The sequence below is a fragment of the Geotrypetes seraphini genome, chromosome 3, assembly GCF_902459505.1.
Source record: "Geotrypetes seraphini chromosome 3, aGeoSer1.1, whole genome shotgun sequence".
NCBI classification, from domain to species: Eukaryota; Metazoa; Chordata; class Amphibia; order Gymnophiona; family Dermophiidae; genus Geotrypetes; species Geotrypetes seraphini.
The window spans coordinates 201,398,192-201,421,653 of NC_047086.1; the positions used below are offsets into that span (position 1 = coordinate 201,398,192).

Genomic DNA, 23,462 nt, shown 5'->3' on the forward strand with positions numbered 1-23,462 from the left:
CATGTGTACATTGGGGAAGTTGGTGACATGCTTTCATTCACTGATACCTGCCCCTCCTATGCATATTCAGTTCTTGCATATGAACTGAGCATGCATGGAGGCTGCATGAGTTGGCAGATGGGACTGCGCTGATGACTTACCCAGTGTTGACAAGACCTAGAGCTTCCAGGAGGATGTCTTCAGCTGCAGAGACTTCAGTATCCTAGCCAGCCACTAAGTGAGCCTGAACACAAAGTGAGTGGGGCCTTGCCCACCTTGGCCCAATCACAATGTGCTAGTTTTTCACATGTAAACACTTCACACACGGAAAATTCTTTACAAATTTATCCCCTTAATTTATCTATTCCATTCAGTTTTTAGCCTATCCTGCCCTGTGATGGCAAAAGGAAGCACTTGTTTCCTTTTGCTACTGCAGGGCAGCATCCTCCCAGTAGTGCACAGAACCTGTTACAGAATGTTGATCAACAGGAAAAATAAAAGCTTATTTAATCCTTTTTTTTTTTACCAGCATCCTCCCGACAGTGCATAGAACTGGATACAAAATGTTGACTAACAAAAAATATCAGCTTATCTAATCTTATACCACTACATTTAAAAAATCAGTACAAGAGATTTACAGTTTGACTATAAAACAGAATTCTAACACGTTTAAAAACATTTAAAGGGTGGACTGGCTAGAAACATCAGGAAAACTGCAAAGCTGCCCATTTTTTACAAAAAAGTAATTTTTTTTACTGGCTATAACTTTAACGTCAGTATTTTTAAAACCAAATTTCCATAATATAAAAAAATTAAAATGAGTTTAACAATATGACTAGAAACTGGAAATGTATATCCCTTAGTTTCAGATTATATCCATATATGCTATGGGTGGGAATGTCAGCGATTGTGCTTTTCTATGGCCCAGCATTGATGTGTGTTGAAGTAATAGTTGTGTCGACTGTATTTTCTGTTCATAATATAGGAACAAAGGAAAAATGTTTTTCACCCCCAGTGTTGGTAAAACAGATGAAAGTCTAAATACAGTGACCATTTAAGTGCTGAATTGCTATTTTTATTACTTTATTTAGGCAGGATAAGACAAAAATACTGGTACAAATTACTAACAGTTTCCATTCATGACTCACATGATCCCCATTTTATTTTTATTCTGCTGCATTGAATATGAAATTTCTCATGTAGCCATTTCATTTCCTATTAGCAGATTCCCCTGTTTTATTTTTTTGTACTGGATTTGAAAACTTCCTACATAAATGTAAATGTCACCTGTCTGCACTGTTTGTAAAAAGAATGGGCCTGTCATTTCTAACTCCTGTAACAAGCACCAATTTACTAGTTGGTAAATAGATCAAGGTCAATTTAAACATAGAAAAAGAAAAAGGGGATTAAATTAAATCTAATTTGGGACTGAAGATAGAGCACAACAAATGCTGGCATCTGTACTGGTCCATTTTCTGACAAGAATAGCAACCCAAGAAGTGTCTTCATTCAGTGCTTGTGTGCAAGTACTTCTTGGTTACATGTTTAGTATGACCAGTCTCTCAAATGCCTCGAGTTTGGGCTTTGGCACTGAAATCAGAGTAGCTTTTGGTGAAGAATTTCCCAAACCATTCTCCTCCGAAAGTAGGGCATGTGTTGCTAGAAAGAAAATTAAGAAAAGTTAAAATACATGTTCAAAACTATTTTTGGTGTATTTGCCCAATCTAGAGATGACTACAGCATTGCACAAACAACTGTCCTATAGTTAATCAATGAAAACATCTTTTAAAAGAGAAACGGGGTGCAATATTGATATACTGCCTTTCTATGGTACAGTCAAAGCAGTTTCCATTTTAAACAGAGGTAGGTACTTTGTATCTGGCGCAATATAAATTTAAGACCCCCTTTTATCAAGCTGCGTTAGGAGTTTTTATTGCCAGTTGCTGTGGTAAAAGCTCCAATGTTCATAAAATTCCTACAAGTGTCAGAGTTTTAACTTAGCGGCTGGTAATAAAAACCCCTATTGAAGCTTGATAAAAGGTGACCTAAGTAAATTGCCCAGAGTCACAAGGAGCTACAGTGAGACCAGCTGTTCCTCATTCACCATTTTCACCTTGATCGATATTCTTGATTTCTTTTTCTTTCAGATCCCTCCAATTCTCTCAATTACCATCTCAGATCCATGTCACATGGTTTCACTTACTGTCTAAAGATGTTCTGCCTTGCCCCACAAGCATACCATGGGTCTTGATCTTTTTACTTTTTGTATCTGGTTCCTCCCACCCTCCTTGCTCTGTTGCATCTTTCTGGTTCCACTTCAAACTGGTAGCTTAATCTCTCTTTACCTGGGTAAATGTGATAGGTTTATCTTTGGTAATATAATCAGCATACTTGCAGGCAAACATCCCACAGTCACTTCCATTCATCTGCTGAGGAATTTCCTTTGTGAAAAGAAAAAAAATACAAGTATTACTTTAAAATGTAGTGTTAGAAATTTTGAAGTCTAAACTGGGAATGCAAGCTGTTAATAAGCATTTAAGTGGTGAAGGCTGAAGAAATATGGAACTTTCAACATAGTTTTACAGCATATTTTCAGTATTTGTGTAGAATTGCTTATGTAAGCCTGGCACAGGACATCATGAGTACTCATTACCAAAACCAATACGGCACCTTTATATAAGCATTTGATGTATTTATGAATTATATTTAGAATCCTCTATCTTAGATTTGCATATTATCTCCATACAGACATCAGAAAAATTAGGTTCTTACCTTGTTAATGCCTTTTCTGGTAGAAAGGTGTGTCTTTTAGGTCAGAACTATAATCTCCCCATGCTTGTGAGCTATGCAGAAGGAAGGGTATCACTGTTCGCCGACGCCGCCAAACTTTGCAACATAGTAGGCAGATGCTTATTATCTGATAATATGACACACGACCTACTGCTACTGGAACAATGGTCAAATACTTGGCAGCTAGGCTTCAATGCTAAAAAATGCAAGGTAATGCACCTGGGCAAAAGAAACCCGCGTAGAACTTATGTACTAAATGGTGAGACCTTGATCAGGACCATGGCGGAACGCGATCTAGGGGTGATCATTAGCGAGGACATGAAGGTTGCCAATCAAGTGGAGAAGGCTTCCTCCAGGGCAAGACAAATGATGGGGTGTATCCGCAGAAGTTTCGTCAGCAGGAGACCTGAAGTTATGATGCCGTTGTACAGAGCCATGGTGAGGCCCCACTTGGAGTACTGTGTTCAGTTTTGGAGACCACACTACTGAAAGGACGTAGTTTCAAGTTTATTATTTGGCTTGATTAACCGCCTTAAACAAAGTTTCTAAGCGGTGTACTGAGGATCGAGTCGGTTCAGCGAACGGCCACCAGGATGGTCATGGGGCTCAGGATCTCACGTATGAAGAAAGACTAAAGAAATTGCGGCTGTACTCACTTGAGGAAAGAAGAGAACGGGGAGATATGATTGAAACGTATAAGTACATCACGGGACGCATTGAGTCAGAAGATGATATCTTCTGGCTCATAGGACCCTCAACCACCAGAAAGCACCCGTTGAAAATCAGGGGAGGGAAGTTTCATGGCGACTCCAGGAAGTACTTCTTCACCGAAAGAGTGGTGGATCATTGGAACAGACTCCCACTCCAGGTGATAACGGCCAGCAGCGTGACGGATTTTAAGAAAAAATGGGATACTCACGTGGGATCTTTAAGGGAGTAAATTCAGGGGGGGGGGATACTTGGAATGGGCAGACTTGGTGGGCTATAGCCCTTTTCTGCCGCTTTTTTTCTATGTTTCTATGTTTCCTTTTACCAGAGGGCTCTACTGCTCCATTTAGTTTGTACCAAAGCAAGTGATAGCACTATATAGAAACACATGTGAAGGAGAGATATGGGGAAACTCCCCAAATTCAGTTCTGCTTTGAAATTATAACATACATATTAAACAGTCATTGAACAATCAAAACATCAAAATAACCATACCAAACATTTGTGAAGTTCAAATATTAACCCAATGTATTACAGCAATAGATTATTCTTTATATCCCTAAAGTCTGACCGACATTCAAATTTCAGTTTGGACTCAAACTATCTGATTGAGACAGTAGGCAGGCGCAGCAGATAACTAAAAGGGTGGGGCTTCAGAATGAAACACCTATTTACTACAAAAGATATTGGCAAAGTAAGAACCTAATTTATTTTTCTAGTGCAATAGATGCGTTATTCTGGACACACTAAAGCAGTCCCAGAAATCTAGGGTAGGACCTCTGCGTTGGCTCATAACACTGAACACCTAAAAGCGGAGACCTCCCTTACCTCTACATACACTCTGTAAAACTCGGAAAATCTATGTTGAATGGAGCATGCTGGTTTCCTACAATCTCCTCAGTGGAGACTGCCTCAGCTTCCACTCATGAAGAAGCTACATTTCTAGTCAAATGTACGGACACTTATGACTGTTTTCAACAGGCAATATATGCTGACAAAATGGTCCTATGGATACATCTGGAAATTGTGGCCTTGGACGCCGGTGCACTGTGTCAAGTCTGATTAGTGAGCACAAAAAGATGGTCAAACAGCCTGAACTCATTGGTAAGCTCAAGTTATCATAGAAGCACTCTCCTCACATCCAACTTTTTCAGAATCTGGTCCTTTTCGAACCTGTGGACTGAAACGGCAGCAATCTGATCTCTTGATTGACATGGAAAGCCGAAATAACCTTTTGCAAAAAGGATGGAACAGTGTTCATAGAAACTCTGGCCTCTGTGATCTTAGAGAATGATACAGTGACAGAATTTGTCATAGTCCCCATGGATAACTGCAGGAAACCATCCACATGTCATTCTTTTAAGGAGAGAGGGAAGAATCAGAGTATGAATGGGCACAACCATTGACCCTCAAATCTCGATTTGAAGAATGCTGGTGTAGAAGGACCGAGGTTGAGATAGACACTATAGAATGACACAGGATGGTTTCCCGTGATAATGAAAAGGCTCTTTGCAAGAAAGAGCCTGTAGTTCCAAGACTCTTCCCACTGAGATAAGGGCCATGAGGAAAAACTGTCTTGAGCATTAAATCCATCAATCCTGTTATAAATCCTGTGTTTTAGGGTAGCCACTGATTTGTTATAGAACCTGCATTTCTGTTTAAAATACTGTGTTTTAGGTGGTATAGAGCCTATATTTCTGACTTACTAGTTTTTAGCCATTGTGTCTGCTGATTAGGTTGAGAAGGGAGGGGCTCTGTTTTACTTCTAAGGTTAACTGCATTATCTTTAGGACATTGCTGTGAACAAGGCTGCCCTGTGAACTTCAATAAGATAAGTTGCTCAACATTTCATATTCTGCTCTTTTCACTGGTTTTCAGCATTATATCTGCTTAATTTCTCTTCTTCTCCCTGTTTCCTACTTAAAAAAACAACAACAAAAAAGCACAAAAAAAATAAACCCTTCTCTTTCCTCTGTTAAATCTTATTTCCTCTTCCTCTTCATAGGAATAAGGGTAAGACTTATAGTCCCACCATATATAGAGACCCAAATAATCAGGACTACTCAAATCAAGTCACTTCACAACCAATCAAGATGACCTTTATTCTATGCAATCACTGTGGCGCTTTAATTTCAAGACATACTATTTGGAGGCTTAAGGCTTGCCCCATCTGTCTTCAACTTGCTAGTATTAAGGAGGAGCTCTGCAAACTTAAACAGGAATTGAATACAATTAAAACAGCTTTCATCACTCCACAAAATCATACCAACTTACCACCTCTACCTCAAAGAATAAAACAGCCCAGGAATAAATGGGTCACAGTAGGCTCAGGAAGACTGCGACATGTAACACAGAAACATCCACCTTCACAAATATTACCTCTACAGAATTCCTTCGCTCCACTAGTGCACTGCGATACTCAAGAAAACAGAAGGGAGGTGGGACTGGAACCAATGAAGGTAACTCAAGAGAGCAAGCACACCCTAAGCAAAAAATAAAAAGGCCCAAAACAGAAAACTATTACTGTTGGGGGATTCCATCATCAGAGGCATTAACCTTGGAACACAAGGCGAGGAGACCAAAATAGTGAAATGTCTTCCAGGATCCTCAGCTACCAGGAGTTCCAGGCAAATACAGACTATAATTAAGGAAGAAACTAAGGATTTTAACACTGATGTTGTCATCTATTTGGGAACAAATGACCTGGCCAACAACTCCACACTTGCAGCACAGAAAGCTTTTTGGGAGCTTGGTGAGGGCGTGAAACCTTTTGTAAACACTTTAGCTTTTTCTGAAATACTGCCTGCATATGGAAAGGGAGAGCAAAGAGTGAAAAACACAGAAGACTTTAATAGATGGCTCAAAGCCTGGTGTCATCAAGAAGGCTTCAGGTACATAGGAGGATGGGGAAATACATGGAAAGACAAGAAGCTATATTGCACTGATGGGCTACATATTACTACATCAGGAAAAAGAAACCTTGCAGAGAAATTTAGACAATATTTTTCTAGGCATTTAAACTAGAAGGTGGGGGTGGTGTATGTACGAAGGACAATTATAGAGACCACCCCCGGCAAAAGAAAAGATGTGATAGTAATAAAGACTGCAACATAAGCAATATCAGCAACTCATTTCTTAGTATTGCAACGGAAAGTGAAACGAAACAAAAATCCATACGAAAAAGGAGATTATCGCTGAAAAATAGCTGGAAAGCGATGACCACAAATGCTCACAGTCTAAGCAACAAAGTTCATGATCTGCAAGCCCTGATGTTAGAGGCAGATCTAGATATTGTCGCTATCACAGAGACATGGTTCAGTGAATCACATGGATGGGATGCAAACATACTGGGATATAATCTTTTTAAGAAGGACAGAGATGGTCAAAAAGGTGGAGGAGTAGCTCTCTATGTAAAGATCAATATCCAAGCGACCGAAATGCAAGGGTCCTGGGGAGAGGAAGAAGCGATATGGATTGCTCTGAAGATAGAAGATGGAACTTCTATCTATGTGGGTGTAGTCTACAGACCTCCGACTCAATCGCAGCAAATTGATAAGGATCTGATTGTGGATATCCAAAAGTTTGGAAGGAAAGAGGAGGTTCTGCTGTTGGGAGATTTCAACCTGCCGGATGCAGACTGGAATGTTCCGTCTGCAGAATCGGAAAGAAGTAGGGAGATTGTGGATGCCTTTCAAGAGGCTCTGCTCAGACAAATGGTGACGGAACCCACAAGGGAAAAAGCGATATTGGATCTGGTCCTCACAAATGGAGAGAGTATCTCTAATGTTCGAGTGGGTGCTCACCTGGGAAGTAGCGATCATCAAACGGTTTGGTTTGATATAACGGCTAAAGTGGAGAGCAGCCGCACGATACTTAAAGTCCTAGATTTCAAACGTACGGACTTTAATGCTATGGGAGAGTACTTGAAGAAAGAGCTGTTAGGATGGGAGGACATAAGAGAAGTGGAAAGACAGTGGTCTAAGCTGAAAGGAGCAATAAAAATGGCTACGGACCTTTATGTGAAGAAAATCAATAAAAACAAGAGAAAAAGGAAGCCAATATGATTCTCCAACCTAGTGGCTGAGAAAATAAAGGCGAAAGAGTTGGCGTTCGTGAAATATAAAAAAAAACAAGAAGAGGAGAGCAGAAAGGACTACAGGGTGAAACTGAAAGAAGCCAAGAGAGAGATACGTCTGGCGAAAGCACAGGCGGAAGAACAAATGGCTAAAAATTTAAAAAAGGGAGACAAAAATTTTTTCAGATATATTAGTGAAAGGAGGAAGATGAAAAATGGAATTGCTAGGCTAAAAGATGCTGGGAACCAATATGTGGAAAGTGATGAGGAGAAAGCGAATGTGCTAAACAAATACTTCTGTTCTGTGTTCACAGAAGAAAATCCTGGAGAAGGACCGCAATTGTCTAGCAAAGTTACACGAGAAAATTGAGTAGATTCTGTGCCGTTCACGGAGGAGGGTATTTATGAGCAACTTGAAAAACTGAAGGTGGACAAAGCGAAGGGACCAGATGGGATCCATCCCAGGATACTAAGGGAGCTCAGAGAGGTTCTGGCGAGTCCTATTAAAGACTTGTTCAACAAATCTCTGGAGACGGGAGTGATTCCTGGGGATTGGAGGAGAGCGGATGTGGTCCCTATTCATAAAAGTGGTCACAGGGATGAAGCAGGAAACTACAGGCCGGTAAGTCTCACTTCAGTTGTTGGAAAAATAATGGAAGTTTTGCTGAAAGAAAGGATAGTGTACTTCCTTGAATCTAATGGGTTACAGGATCCGAGGCAACATGGCTTTACAAAAGGTAAATCGTGCCAAACGAACCTGATTGAATTTTTTGATTGGGTGACCAGAGAGCTGGATCGAGGACATATGCTTGATGTAATTTACTTGGATTTCAGCAAAGCCTTTGATACAATTCCTCATAGGAGGCTGTTGAACAAACTTGAAGGGCTGAAGTTAGGACCCAAAGTGGTGAACTGGGTCAGAAACTGGCTGTCGGACAGATGCCAGAGGGTGGTGGTTAATGGAAGTCGCTCGAAGGAAGGAAAGGTGAGTAGTGGAGTCACTCAGGGATCGGTGCTGGGGCCAATCCTGTTCAATATGTTTGTGAGTGACATTGCTGAAGGGATAGAAGGAAAAGTGTGCCTTTTGCAGATGATACCAAGATTTGTAACAGAGTAGACACCGAAGAGGGAGTGGAAAATATGAAAAAGGATCTGCAAAAGTTAGAGGAATGGTCTAATGCCTGGCAACTAAAATTCAATGCAAAGAAATGCAGAGTAATGCATTTGGGGATTAATAATAGGAAGGAACTGTATATGCTGGGAGGAGAGAAGCTGATGTGCACGGACGGGGAGAGGGACCTTGGGGTGATAGTGTCCGAAGATCTAAAGGTGAAAAAACAGTGTGACAAGGCAGTGGCTGCTGCCAGAAGGATGCTGGGCTGTATAAAGAGAAGCGTAGTCAGTAGAAGGAAGAAGGTGTTGATGCCCCTGTACAGGTCATTGGTAAGGCCCCACTTGGAGCATTGTGTTCAATTTTGGAGACCGTATCTGGTGAAGGATGTAAGAAGACTTGAGGCGGTCCAGAGGAGGGCGACGAAAATGATAGGAGGCTTGCGCTGTCAGTTTGAAAGTGGCCCCCACAATATTAGGTGGTAGGGGTTAAGTGAAATGCGCACTGACAGACGCCAGGTCCCAGGTTCAGTTCCTTCACAGAAGTTTCATTAGGGATAGAATCAAATAAGAAGCACAGCCAGGGGTGATTATATAAAGAATATATTATAGAAATAGTCTTACAGAAAAGTAATATTTATAAGTATTACAATTAAGCAGAGAGCATTACACTTAAGCAGAGAGCAAGCAGTCTCACTGCCTTACAGAGGTCAGAGGCAAAGAGGGACATAGAAGCTTGCAGTTCTAGGAAGCTTCGTGTTCCATAGATAAAGGGAAGGATAGACAGAGAGAGGGGGAGCCAGAGTGCCAAGCCAAGAGCCAAGAGATAGCTAGATAGAAAGAGAGAGAGAGGGCCAAGACCCCTCTCCTGATAGCTCCATAGAAAAAGAGAGAGATAACTTGATAGAGCAGAGAGCAGGCTTTTATACCTTGGAATCTTATTCTGAATAGAGAAAATATTGTATCTCCCAGTATCTTTCTGTTTAGAACTTGCAAACTGTTTGAGACAATGGTCAATTTAATTGACAAAGGAGGGTGAGAAACCTGCAAGCATGGTGATGGGATTAAGTCTCTGGCTTGATCTGTGCACCATTGTCCTAAGCACCCTCTTTTAGCTAGCCATGATTCAATCAGGGCTACTTGAAACTTAAAATATATCAATCAGGGCTACTTAAAACAGTTTCCCTGCACTAAGGGTCTATCTGCCTTCCCATGCCAGGATCAGATTGATATAATCTCCCAGAGGCCTCTAGGCTGACATCTCCCATAATTTTTTTATTTTTATTCTTTGAAATGAGGGCAAGCTTGTGGTACCCTCGCTTACCTCCAACAGTACGTCCCCTGTCTTGCAGAATCTCCAAGCTATGAAGATAGGTTGTATAGTCCATAAACAGTTCCCATTATGAGTTCAAACCTCTGTCTTAGGTTGTATAGGCCATCATCTGGGCGGGGATCCCAGTATGCTTATATCTTACCCGTCGTTGAGCGAATGAACGGTGCATAAGGGATGCAGGAAGCTTTTTCCGGAGGTTCAGGTATAAAGGTACCAAGATGTCATGAGAGAGTATCTAAGTATGGGATATAGGATAATATTATATCTGACCCTGGTAATGGTAATGCAATAGGCCATGCCAAATTAGAACCAAATTAGCAAGTGTCAGAGAAGATACTGGAAATACATGTATAACTGTCTTAAAAGTTAGAAGGAAGCTTGTATGATAAGCGTTGTAAAGAAATGTACATGTGTTTCACTTTACAGCAAAGGAAAATCATAATAATACATAGCAAAATTTGTACAATAATTAAGATAATGATAGGGTGAATTAAAACATTAAATACGTGGTTTGCAGTGGGCGAATACCCAAAGAAAAGTTCCCAAACTGAGACATGAGCGTCTCGTATTAAATTTTGTGCAATTTGTCCATTTTAAAAAGTGATAGTATGATTCACTTCTTTGGAGGTTTTCTTAAGTTGTTCAATGTAAGTATGGAGTTCAGTAAAGTTCAGCAGCTTGTGGAATGTCTCATTCCCCATTCCAAGAGGTAGTGGATGTACAGCATATGAAATAAAGTCTGGAATGTCCATAGAATAGGTTAAATAGGTGGAATTGTACAGCAAAGCGTTCTTAGGAAGGTGGCTATCTCCGATGAACAGGAAACATTGTGTACAGCAAGTGTGGAAAAGTCTTTGCAGTCAGGGTGCAGGAAGATTAATTAGTCCAGCAGGAACCGGCAGTCTCTTTAAACTGGTGAGATGCACACTTGGGATGAAATGATGTCTGCACAGGATCTGTCAGTCACTGGAAACAAATGGTGTTCACCCTTGAGATGAAATGATGTCTGTGCATGCAGGGAGGGATATGCAAAGAGTCCCGATATAATTCAGCAGCTGTACTCCAGTGTGATCCAAATAAGAGATAGAAAATGAGAGAGAAACCATGTTGCCTGTACTGAACGTATAGAGAGAGAGAAACCAGGTTGCCTGTACTGAATGTGGCAACATGTAACAATATTAATGCATTTACTTGGTATAGTTATGGCAAAAGAGAGATAATATGCAGGTACTTAAGGTTCTTAATCAGACATTCCAAAAAGATATGTTTTTGTGTGCTGCATAGAACTATTATGGCACTTCAGAGAGACCATAATTCTGTACTGAATGTATATATAAAAAAATGATGTCAGAAATATGTGCTGAATCTAGTGAGGAGCATAGAATAAACACGGTATAGATATAGAATAAAACCTTTTCTTAAAAATATAACCCCTAACTAAGCTACATTTAGCATATGCAAATTATAGGGAAAAAAGAACATTGCGCAATTCGGCTAGTTAAAAAAAAAAAATGGGGAAAAGAGCTCTAGAAATGGCCAATGTTATGTATCCTGGGGTACCCCCTAAATTAAAACAAATAGACATGAGACAGACCACATGGCAAAGACAACATAAAACACAAATTTTGAGGCGTCCATCTGTCAAGTGTTCAGGGCTGAATTTAACTCTGCAAATAAACACATTGTTATAGAAAAACACAGCAAAGATGAACACCTGAGTAGAACAAATAATGCATATCACAACCATCTCATATTCAGAAAAGGCACAAAGCTAATATCTTCTTTGGAACGTCTCTATCTCTGCAGTGATAAAGAGGAACCTTAGAAAACATTAGAAATATCTTTGTGCCAAAATTGGTCTGGGATGGCTCTGTATCTAGAAAAAGAAAAAAAAAACAAAACATTTTAAATTAGCAGCATCCTCAAGGTTACTTAAAGCAAACTTTGTCCATGTTCCATTCAGGCCGACCTGGACCACATGTCTACCACCTGGGTCCCACTGCACTCGGAGGAATGGGCACTGCGGTGCAGAAGTCAGGTGCAGGCTAGATTTGTCTTCTTTTGTCTGCACTGTCGTGTCCTGGCATTCAGAGGCAAGGGGCAAATTCCGAAAATCATTAGTCATGTCTAGGACAGAGAAAAATGCACATGTAGGGTTAAATTTCACAGTAATGTCAGAGTAAGAGGCAGCCACTGGCACTACAGGCTTTGAAATCTTAGTTAGGGCCCGAGAGTGTATAGTGAGCCTAACAGAGCCCTCTGGTTTAGCAAATGACCAAGCTGGAGAGCCACATGCTAAAGAGATAGGTCCGCTCAGACCCCTCTCCTCCATCTTAGGCACCAGTTCTGTTGCTGGAGGAAGTACTGGATGCTGTGTTTATGGTTCAGGATCTTTGCCCTCAAACAAAATTTCTGTGTACCTTTTCCCACAGTCTTGTGCCCAAAGTGAAACAGCTGCAACATCTGAGTGAGTTATACTACGATCATGCTTCTGCATTAGCATACTACACTGTGTGGCTAACTGCACAGGAATAACCTCATGAACCAAAGGTTTAGAAGCATTTAGAATTCCTGTACCCAATGCAAGACCAGCCACTTCAACTATTTCTTTGCCTGTATTCTCACTCGTGCTGGCAGTAATTTCTACAATATCTTTCATTTGTTCCTTTTGTGGGATAGACACACACTTTGAAGCTTTGTCATTTAGACCCTGAATCTCATAAATTTCCATATTTTTCTGATCTCCAGTAGGAGGCGCTCTATCTGTGAAACTGATTCTAGCCCCTGTATCAATCAAAGTTAATTTATCCTGACCCTCTATGGTAGTATTAACATTGGGGCAGCTGCAAGTGTCCAAAATCAAAGGTGCCACATACCTCAAGCTGAATTCTGAGTCTGACTTCTTTCCCTTATCCTGTGTCTCCAAAAGTGAGTCCACAGGTAAGTGAAAGGAGTCTGGCTGGGCTGTGAAGGCCTGAGTCACCTTGGCATTCGGACACAGAGAGTCAGGACATCCCTATGGACTAGCACTGTTGTTCCTAGCTGTCAAATCACTTTTTACCCTGTCCAATTCTATCTGCATTGTGTGACGATCCTGTTCCCATTTCATTTTCTCATTTTCTAATTTTTCCTTTTGGTCTCTGAGTTCATGGAAGGGAATGTAAGTGGAGGAATTTCTGTAACTACCTCTGCCATGCCCTCTATTTCCTGTGTGTGGTGTGTTCTTGTATTGGGGTGCTCCCTCAGCACACCACCTTCTAGCTTCTGAGACTGAAATAATTTGAGCTGGCTGGGTCTTCCACACAGACCCAATCCTGAGCAGTAAAGTGTCAAAAGGCGTAGTTTTAGGGTCCTCCGAGAACAACAGAAGGTGTTTAGTAATCTCGGGAGATAATAAGTCTAATAGGAATTCTTTATGTTTATCTTTACGATCCATCCACTTTTCAACGTATACAAAATCTTAAATACGAATTTAACACTTTAGTTTCCAGTACTGCTAGACGAGATATTTTTATCTCAACCTCTGGACATTATATGGGAGACAACCTTATGGGACGCCCTTTGGCTAGATATCTTAAAACCAAATCCAAACGTCTACATATCACAGCCATTCAAAACCCATTGGGGCAGATGGTTAAAACCCGGTCTCTGATCTCTTCTCAGTTTGAAAACTTCTATACTACTTTATATAAATCCGATTTTTCTGCTTCAGAATCAGGGATAGACTCTTTTCTTGCTTCTTTGGTTCATCCGACCTTATCGGACTCTGTGAAATTGAAACTGGACTCTCCCATTACTGTATCTGAGATAGAAGCCGCAATATCATCTATGCCTACCGGCAAAGCCCCAGGTCCTGACGGGTTTACCAATGAATTTTTTAAGCAGTTTCATAATCTTCTGGCTCCTCATCTTCTTTCTTACTATGAATTCCTCCATTCTGATCCAGACAAACAATTCAACTTCACTGAGGCCACTATAGTAGTCATTCCCAAACCTGACAGAGACCCTACCTTCGTTAAAAACTTTCGCCCCATTTCTCTTCTTAATTTAGATTACAAGATCATGGCAAAACTTCTTGCATTGAGACTCAACAAAGTGATCCCCTCTCTTATTCACAAAGATCAAACGGGGTTTATTAAACAAAGGTTTATAGGAGACAATATACGCCTCTTTCATCATATTAATGCCCATGCTAAAACACTCCCAGATCCCATAATCGGCTTGGCCATAGATGCCGAAAAGGCCTTTGACCGTGTTGAATGGCCTTTTCTATTCCAAATTTTAAAGTGGTACAACTTTGGCCCATTCTATACAGATTGGATTAAAACTTTATATCGTCAACCCACAGCTCGCATTTTAATTAATAACTCTCTCTCCAACAAATTCTCCCTACATAGAGGTACTCGCCAGGGCTGCCCTCTGTCGCCGCTGCTATTTAACTTAGCGTTGGAACCTCTCCTCTCTGCTATCCGACAATGCCCAACAATAACAGGAATTGAAACCACTTATTGTCATATCAAATTAGCAGCATACGCTGATGATGTCCTTCTCTTTATCCGAGATCCTGTTGCTTCCCTTCCCTCTCTCGTTAATATTGTCTCTCATTACTCCAAGCTTTCTGGATACTCAGTTAACTGGGAAAAATCAGAAATTTTCCCTCTTAATGATCTCATTTACCCCTCAGATCTCGCCCATTTTCCCTTCACGTGGTCACACAGAGCTGTAAAATACTTGGGAGTGTTAATACATAAAGATCCGACTCAAACTCAAGATCTGAACATATCTAAAATTAAAAGCTTAGTTCTGAACACCCTGTCTCGTTGGTCTCCACTCTTCCTTTCATGGTGGGGCAGAATAGCTTCCATCAAAATGACCCTTACTCCTCAGATAAACTATACCCTCTCAATGCTTCCCTCCTTATGCAAGAAGAAATTTTTTCACTGGTTGAATAAGAAAATATCTGACTTTGTGTGGAATAACAAAAAACCTCGTATTGCTCTCGACAAGCTGAAAGCCTCTAAAATTAATGGGGGTTTGAATGTACCAGATTTTCATTTTTATTATATCTCATCATTGGCCAAATATGGAGCCTATTGGATTACTAACCCTAATACCCAAGACTCACCAACCTGGTTTGACCTGGAACGGTTTTTATGTGCACCACTACATGTTTCATGCTTGTTGACGGTGCCAGTGCCCAAACTTTTGAGAAAATATTCCTTATTGAGTGCAACGCAGCATGCCCTTCATATACTAGATGCAATCGCAGAGATTTCAATTAAAGACAGTCCACTCTTGTCCATTTGGAATAACCCCAAAATCCAAATCAATAGTAAATCTCTTTCATGGAAAAGGTGGCAGCGGGCTGGTTTGTGGTTTCTCCATCAGATAACCACTCTCACTTCGTTTGTTCCCTTTGTCACAATTTGCTCTACTTACTCGTTGTCTCCTTCTGCTTACTCACAGTGGCTTTCTCTTACTGAGATGTTATCTTCTATGTCTATACGCTTTGATTATATGACATCCATTCACACTTTGTATCACTGGTCCACATTGGCTATATCAAAAGGTAAAGCAATATCTCTCTTTTATAATATTCTAAGAGATCACTCTTTTACATTTTCCTCTCATTCCATGAAACATTGGGAATCTATGCTGACAACCTCACTTTCTGATGTTGACTGGGAACTCTTTTGGTCCTCGACAAACCGACCTCTTTTATCATCCAGAGTCTCACAATCAATGTTCTTCATTATGTGGAATGCGGTATGGACACCCTTTCGGATGTGGAAAGCTAACCTAAAACAAGACTCTATATGTTGGAATTGTACGAAAGAAGCTGGGACTCTTGATCACATGCTTTTCCACTGTGCTCAAGTTCGTTCCTTTTGGACGTGCATTTGGGACACCATAAAGTCTATTACCAATTGTTCAGAAGAAATTTCCTTTGACATTATAATTCTCCGATCTCAACATCCTTGTTTTACACAGTCAAACTGTCCTCCTAAACTCATTGATGCAATGTTTGTGACTGCCCTTATGCACATCTTGAAAAATTGGAAGTCCTCTTCATTACTAAACTACACCTTTTGGTGGGATTCTTTGAGCATGTATCATAAATTTGAATCATATGCTTATGAAAAGAAAAATATAATTCGACTTTCCAAAAGTTTGATACAATGTAAATCACCCTGGAAATTCCTGGACTCATATGTTCAATCTATTTCATATACACTCCTGTCTCCTTCTTATTCTTCTTCCTCTTCTTTTTCTTTACCTTCATCTTTTTCCTCATTTTATTCTTTTTCTTTCTTCCTTCAATTTCTCTTTCCTCTTATCTTTTCTTTTATTATTTTTTCATGAACAGTCCTAGTACTTTGGATCTTTTAAAACGATTCAATTCTACATTACACACTGTAACTGAATATTTGTTATACTAAATGTTTTGTTTTATTTTTTGATATCTTGTACTTGAACTGTTTCTTATATTTTTTCAAAAAACTCAATAAAAAATATTGAACTAAAAAAAAAAAAAAAAAAAAAGGAATTCTTTATGTTCTCTCTGGCCATAATCTGAGGAAATGGGCCAATGTTCATGTTCGTTAAGTACCGCGTTGATTACCCACACTCTATATGCAAACTGCTCTGGTGTATCACTTGGCAGGGGTGAAAGAGTTCTAAGTACTTGCAAAGAGGTGCAGCGAAATAGTTGTTCGATGCCCATCTTTACAAATTGGTATGGATGAACAAGAGATCCAAATTTATAATAATGTGGACCCAGGGCTAGGTGCATAAGCTTATCAAAATCTGCATTGTTCCTTTTGTATTTCCCTAGACCCCAGTGAATCAGTATGTCAGTAGCCCATTTGCACCATTCATTTATGTTAAAAGGCATAGGGCCCACTTTCTCCACTATTCTTTCAATGTCACTATATGTCCCTGCAGCACTACAGTTACTGGAGCTGTGTCACTTATAGGGGTATTATTGGTATTGCTCTGGCCTGGTAATGAATTTTCCTCACTTTCGTTTGTCGGGTCTTCTTCCTGTTCTACATCTGTAGCTAGTTTACCCTTTCTCTGACCTGCTACAAAAATGGTTTTCTGTTTCTCTATAAACTGACTACATGGATTATATGGTGATGGTGGCACAGGTGCAGACGGCAGAATCTGTAAGGCACATTTTGACTTTAAATACTTTAATTCTGCCTTGGCCTCTTCTAATTGTTCATTTACAGTTAAAAAGGTATTTGTGGCCTGAACAATTTGGGTTCTTAGCGTGGATATATTAATTTGTGCCTCATCTAAGTCTTTGGACAGCTGATGGCACTGAGTGTTCAAGTCAGTATTATCTTGTCTTAGGCTAATAAGTCCTCTACATAAGCCCTGAATGAAAAGGCATTTGCGTTTATCTGTTTTCTTTCTAAACTCCTGAGAATGAGAAACCATTTGTTTCTGAATATCGTGCCATGTGTTTTCTGGAAAATTACCCTCATATGGACCCCCTTTCTTGTCAAAATATTTGTGCACAATATCTGTGAGTTCTTGAAAATCAAAAGGGTTCATATTTGAGGCTGCAGAAGTCTGCCTTGGTTCGTGGGCCTTGCTCATATATTTCATGAGAGAGAATGGGCTTCTAAATGTCCCTGTCTTTGTGTAGCCTTTGAGATTGAAATGCTCCCACTTATGAAGGAGGGAGACTTTATTTAATAGGTAGAAAAGCGAGGTAAAGCGTGTTAGGCAAGAGTCATTGGCATAAATAATACACTTATGCCCACACTTGCCCACACTGGTTACTACCTGAAATTTACAGGCAGAAGTTTAGCAGGATAAAATATAGAAGAGCAGAGGTGTCAGCTGCCAGTTCCAGTCCAGTGTGCACTGGGCCTTTCACCAGGGCAGAGACTGACAAGAAATAGAATTAAAAGCACAAGGTAAAAAAAGTAAAAGTTAGTACAGATGTGGCGTGTCTTAATTGAGTGACTGTTTTCACTTTGAACCCTGCTTTTCTTCAGAGCAGCTCAAATATTCTTACATGCAACACCCTAGCAAGCATATAATAGCAAATCATACAATGCAAACTGGCACAGGTAAACTACAAAGACTTTTGATAGTAAAATCTCACCAAATATAAAACCCAAAATATTACTGAAACTTTTCACAATTGTGTCATCCAGTCTAATACAATTTAAGGGTTCCAAAAGGACTTTTTATTTCTATCTCACTCTGTCTATCAATCAAAAATTGAAATAAAATCTCACCAAGTATAAAACCCCACAATATTACTGGAACTTTTCAACAGTGTGTCGTCCAGTCTAATGTACAATCAATCTAAGGGTTTTCCAAGGACTTTTGATTTCTATATCACTCTGTCTATACATAATCCTATTGCACAGTGCATAAAAAAAAACTTAAATTCTACTTACCCAAATGAAATCATCAGGAAGGACCGAGACAAAGCCCCCAAAATGTCAGTTTGAAAGTGGCCCCCACAATATTAGGTGGTAGGGGTTAAGTGAAATGCGCACTGACAGACGCCAGGTCCCAGGTTCAGTTCCTTCACAGAAGTTTCATTAGGGATAGAATCAAATAAGAAGCACAGCCAGGGGTGATTATATAAAGAATATATTATAGAAATAGTCTTACAGAAAAGTAATATTTATAAGCATTACAATTAAGCAGAGAGCATTACACTTAAGCAGAGAGCAAGCAGTCTCACTGCCTTACAGAGGTCAGAGGCAAAGAGGGACATAGAAGCTTGCAGTTCTAGGAAGCTTCGTGTTCCATAGATAAAGGGAAGGATAGACAGAGAGAGGGGGAGCCAGAGTGCCAAGCCAAGAGCCAAGAGATAGCTAGATAGAAAGAGGGCCAAGACCCCTCTCCTGATAGCTCCATAGAAAAAGAGAGAGATAACTTGATAGAGCAGAGAGCAGGCTTTTATACCTTGGAATCTTATTCTGAATAGAGAAAATATTGTATCTCCCAGTATCTTTCTGTTTAGAACTTGCAAACTGTTTGAGACAATGGTCAATTTAATTGACAAAGGAGGGTGAGAAACCTGCAAGCATGGTGATGGGATTAAGTCTCTGGCTTGATCTGTGCACCATTGTCCTAAGCACCCTCTTAATCAGACATTAACACCTTTTAGCTAGCCATGATTCAATCAGGGCTACTTGAAACTTAAAATATATCAATCAGGGCTACTTAAAACAGTTTCCCTGCACTAAGGGTCTATCTGCCTTCCCATGCCAGGGTCAGATTGATATAATCTCCCAGAGGCCTCTAGGCTGACATGCGCCAGAAGACGTATGAGGAGAGACTGGAAGCCCTGAATATGTATACCCTAGAGGAAAGGAGAGACAGGGGAGATATGATTCAGACGTTCAAATACTTGAAGGGTATTAACGTAGAACAAAATCTTTTTCAGAGAAAGGAAAATGGTAAAACCAGAGGACATAATTTGAAGTTGAGGGGTGGTAGATTCAAAGGCAATGTTAGGAAATTCTACTTTACGGAGAGGGTGGTGGATGCCTGGAATGCTCTCCCGAGAGAGGTGGTGGAGAGTAAAACTGTGACTGAGTTCAAAGAAGCGTGGGATGAACACAAAGGATCTAGAATCAGAAAATAAGATTAAATATTGAACTAAGGCCAGTACTGGGCAGACTTGCACGGTCTGTGTCTGTATATGGCCGTTTGGTGGAGGATGGGCTGGGGAGGGCTTCCAATGGCTGGGAGGGTGTAGGTGGGCTAGAGTAAGTCTTAACAGAAATTTCAGCAGTTGGAACCCAAGCACAGTACAGGGTAAAGCTTTGGATTCTTGCCCAGAAATAGCTAAGAAGAAAAAATAAAAAATTGAAATTGAAACAGGTTGGGTAGACTGGATGGACCATTCGGGTCTTTATCTGCTGTCATCTACTATATTACTATGTTACTATGACGCTTCCTTCAACAGCTTGTATGGAGCCTGACTGAGGTCTTGCAAAACCACATTGTTCCATGAAGGAAATGGGTGTTTTACCAGGGTCTGAGTCACAGTGCTGTTTACGATGTCTATGTCCAGATGAGACACCAATGAAGCTTTACACTTTCTAACCCTGAAACGAGTGAATCCCGCCACTTGGACTCCGAGGGATGCCACTGTAAGACTCTTGACAAGACCAGTCTGGATGAAAGCTAAGGCCAGCCTGGAGGAAAGCTAACAACATCAAGATTGGAATAGATAAAGACTCTGCGCTCTCCTTAATGCACCAGTGCTGAAATGTTTCCCATGCCTTAGCGTAAATAGAGACCATTGTAGGCATCTTGGCTTTCAGAAGAGTAGCAATCACTATCTCCGAGTATCCCTTGCACACTAACACCGCATGCTCAAGAGCCATGATGTAAGAGCAAAGTGATCCAGATCATCTATGATCACTGGCCCCTGAGAAAGAAGGTCCGGCTGTACTTGCAGTCTGAGATTTACGTTCCTCTGAAGACACACTAGATCTGCATACCATGGTCTGCACAAGAATGACTTGCAATCCTGTGAAGTATCCGCCCAATCATGGTCCACAGGGGAACATGTACAAGAGATCATTTTTTGGACACAGCTGGACCAGAACGTCGAGACCTGCGCTTCTGGGCTCTGAGAAGAAGCAATCTGCCTTCTTGTTTCTCGCCATCACCATCGGATCAAACGTTAGGCAACCACAGTGACAATGGATTGGAATGCTGCGGCAGACGGCGTCCATTCTCCTGTATCCAGTGTCTTTCTGCTGAGGAAATCGGCCTGGACACTGTCCACTCTCGCAACATGCACCACTGAAAGAGTCTCAAGACAAAACTCTGCCCAGCAGAACAGGGAGTGGGCCTCCAGATTCAGGTGCACACTATTTGTGCCACCCTGGAGATTGACATAAGCCACTTTAGTAGCACTGTTCGAGAAGACTCGGACCACTTGTCCCTCCAGACTCTTTTTCAGCTTCTGCAACACCAATCAAATGGATAGAAATTCCAATCTATTGATCAACCACTTCCTTCGGGAGGCCAACCAACGCCCTTGGATTGGGCATCCATTGCAGTGAGCCCCCCCAGCCAAATAGGCTGGCAGTCACTGTCATAATTACCCATAAAGCTATTCTGAAGGGCATGCCCTTTCATAACACCTGTAGCAGAGTCACCAACTCATACTGGCATGGAATTCTAGAATCCACAGCAGAGGCATCTGCAGGGAGTCCGATTGTGGCGACTACCTTGATAGCAACGCATTTTGGAGAGAACGCATGTGAGCCAATCCCCACAGGACCATGTCTATCATGGCTGCCATGGAGTCTAGACACTTGGAGGTAGTGCCACACGGACAGAACTAGCTTGGAGAACAAGCTCATTATTTGGGTGGAAAGCTTCCATCTGCGTGCTTCTGGAAGGTAGACATGATCATCTGCCTTGTTGAAGGTGACTTCCAGGTAATTCCAGGGATTGGGACGGAACCAGTTGGCTCTTTCAGAAGTTCATCATCCAATCCAGGCTCTGCAAGACTCGGACCATGCGAGCCACCATGTTTTTTCCTTCTGGGAATAATGGAGCTCTGATCAGCCAGCTGTCCAGGTATGGATGCAGGTTCGCAAGACAGTCCTGCATAGATGCACAGCTACCACCATCATCACCTTGGTGAACGTGTGAGGTGCTGTCACCAGCTCAAAGGGAAGAGCCAAGATCTGGTAATGGTTCTTCAGGACATGAAATCTCAGGAATTTTGTGTTCCAGGAAGATGGGAAAGTGCAGGTAGGCCTTCATCAAATCCAGAGAGGCCAGAAATTTCCCTGGCGCCATTGCCACTATTACCGACTGTACTATTTCTGTGCAAAAGCTTGAACTTTCAGCGCGGCACTGACATGTGTAAAATCCAGAAAGGAATATTCTGAGCCTTTCTTGAGCACTATGAAGTATATGGAGTATCTGCCCGAGTCCGAATCCTCGTGAGGCACTGTCTCTATGGCTAGAATATCTAACACTTCTGAACTGTAGCTGTGACCTTGCTTGCTTTTGTTGGTTGCTCTGTCCAGGATTCCACAAACCAGTCCATTAAAGACTGGGCAAATTCGAGCTTATAACCACCTTGAATGATCCCCAGCACCCAATAGTCTGATGAGATCTGCACCCGGGCCTTCGCATACTCTGAGAGCCGTCCCCCTACCTTCAGATGAACTGCTCTGGACCTGGCGTCATTGTGCTTTCTTGAAGGCTGAAGCAGGATGAGACTTTGAAGCTGTCTGGGTCCTGAGAATCTCTGTCTTGATCCCCGGTAGGATCTTCGAGAGGAAGCTCTACCTGAGTAGTGCCAAAAGTGCCTGAAGCCCCGAAAATTAGACTGCCCAGAGCCTATCTTCATGGTCTTCTGTCAGGTAAATATTTTGGTAGATCAGCCATGCTGGCCATGAGATCACCCAGACTCTTTCTGAACAACATTTGTCCCTTGAAAGGAAGTCTGCTAAGGGTAGCCTTGGAGGTTGAGTTTCCCACCCATTGCCTGATCCAGAGAATTTTGCAGGATGAGACAGAATAAGCCACAAATTTGCTCATGACTCCGATGATGTCATAGAGAGCATCAGCCACGTAATCCATTCCTGCTAATAGGAGCTGGAGCAAAGGCTTACCCTCTGCCAGGTCAAGGCCCTGCAATCTGGTATGACACGTCACAAAGAAAGTTGCTGCAGCTGCTTTGATTCCCAAGGCTAGTGCTTTGAATTGTCTTTTAAGAATCATATCCACTCTATGATCCTCCATATCCTTTAATACCACATCTCCCTCAACTGGTAGGGTGCGTTTGGTTACCTGCACTACCAAGGAATCTACAGTAGGCTGAGCAAACATCTGCTGACACTCCTGTTCCATCAGTTATAGTCAGGCCATTGCCTTGGCTGCCATAAGGGATCTTTTAAGAGCATCCCAATCCTCTGTGACTAATACACTCATATCAGGATGCTGGTAAACAAAGATTACTGGGTTCTCATAATGCTCAGTATAGAGCAGAGGGAACCTGCTGGGAGTCCAAGTTTAACTCCCACGGAAGTTAGCAATAAGCTCTAACAGAGCTGAGGGTCTGAATAGCCAGCGGATCATGGACCTCTGATTGAGGGCCACCACTGTATCTTGCGTACTATAACATGCCTGCAACCCTACATCACTCAGTAGGAAGGGCTTGCTCTACGATAGTAAAGGTATACAGATAGACCCCTCATCCTCAGTCTTCAATGGAAAGGTCCACCAGAATCCTGGCCAGCCTCTGATACTAAGGCAGATGTATCCTGGGAGTCCAAGTCCCCTCATGCGCTTCCTTGTGCGCTGCCAGACTTCCCTTGAGATCTCCTCCACCCAGATAAGCTCTCCACATCAGACTGATAAATTATGGAGAAAATGGCATATTAGGCAGCAAAGTCTCCTTTAGATGACTCCAGCTTGTGTCTCTTGGGCTCCGCACATCCAGGTTCC

The 23,462-nt window shown here is 41.4% G+C and overlaps 1 protein-coding gene across 5 annotated transcripts in view; it reads right to left on the reverse strand.

Annotated features, from left to right (window-relative positions):
* Window positions 1–445: 445 nt before the first annotated feature.
* Window positions 446–23,462, reverse strand: part of SENP1 (SUMO specific peptidase 1) — a 311,959-nt gene continuing 288,942 nt past the window's right edge. For all 5 annotated transcript variants that reach the window (XM_033935398.1, XM_033935399.1, XM_033935400.1 and 2 more), the window contains 2 exons: window positions 2,325–2,420; window positions 446–1,638 (listed from right to left, as the gene is read on the reverse strand). In XM_033935398.1, the coding sequence (XP_033791289.1) occupies window positions 1,576–1,638; window positions 2,325–2,420 (159 nt within the window). In that variant the 3' untranslated portion in view covers window positions 446–1,575. The remainder of the gene's footprint in view (window positions 1,639–2,324; window positions 2,421–23,462) is intronic.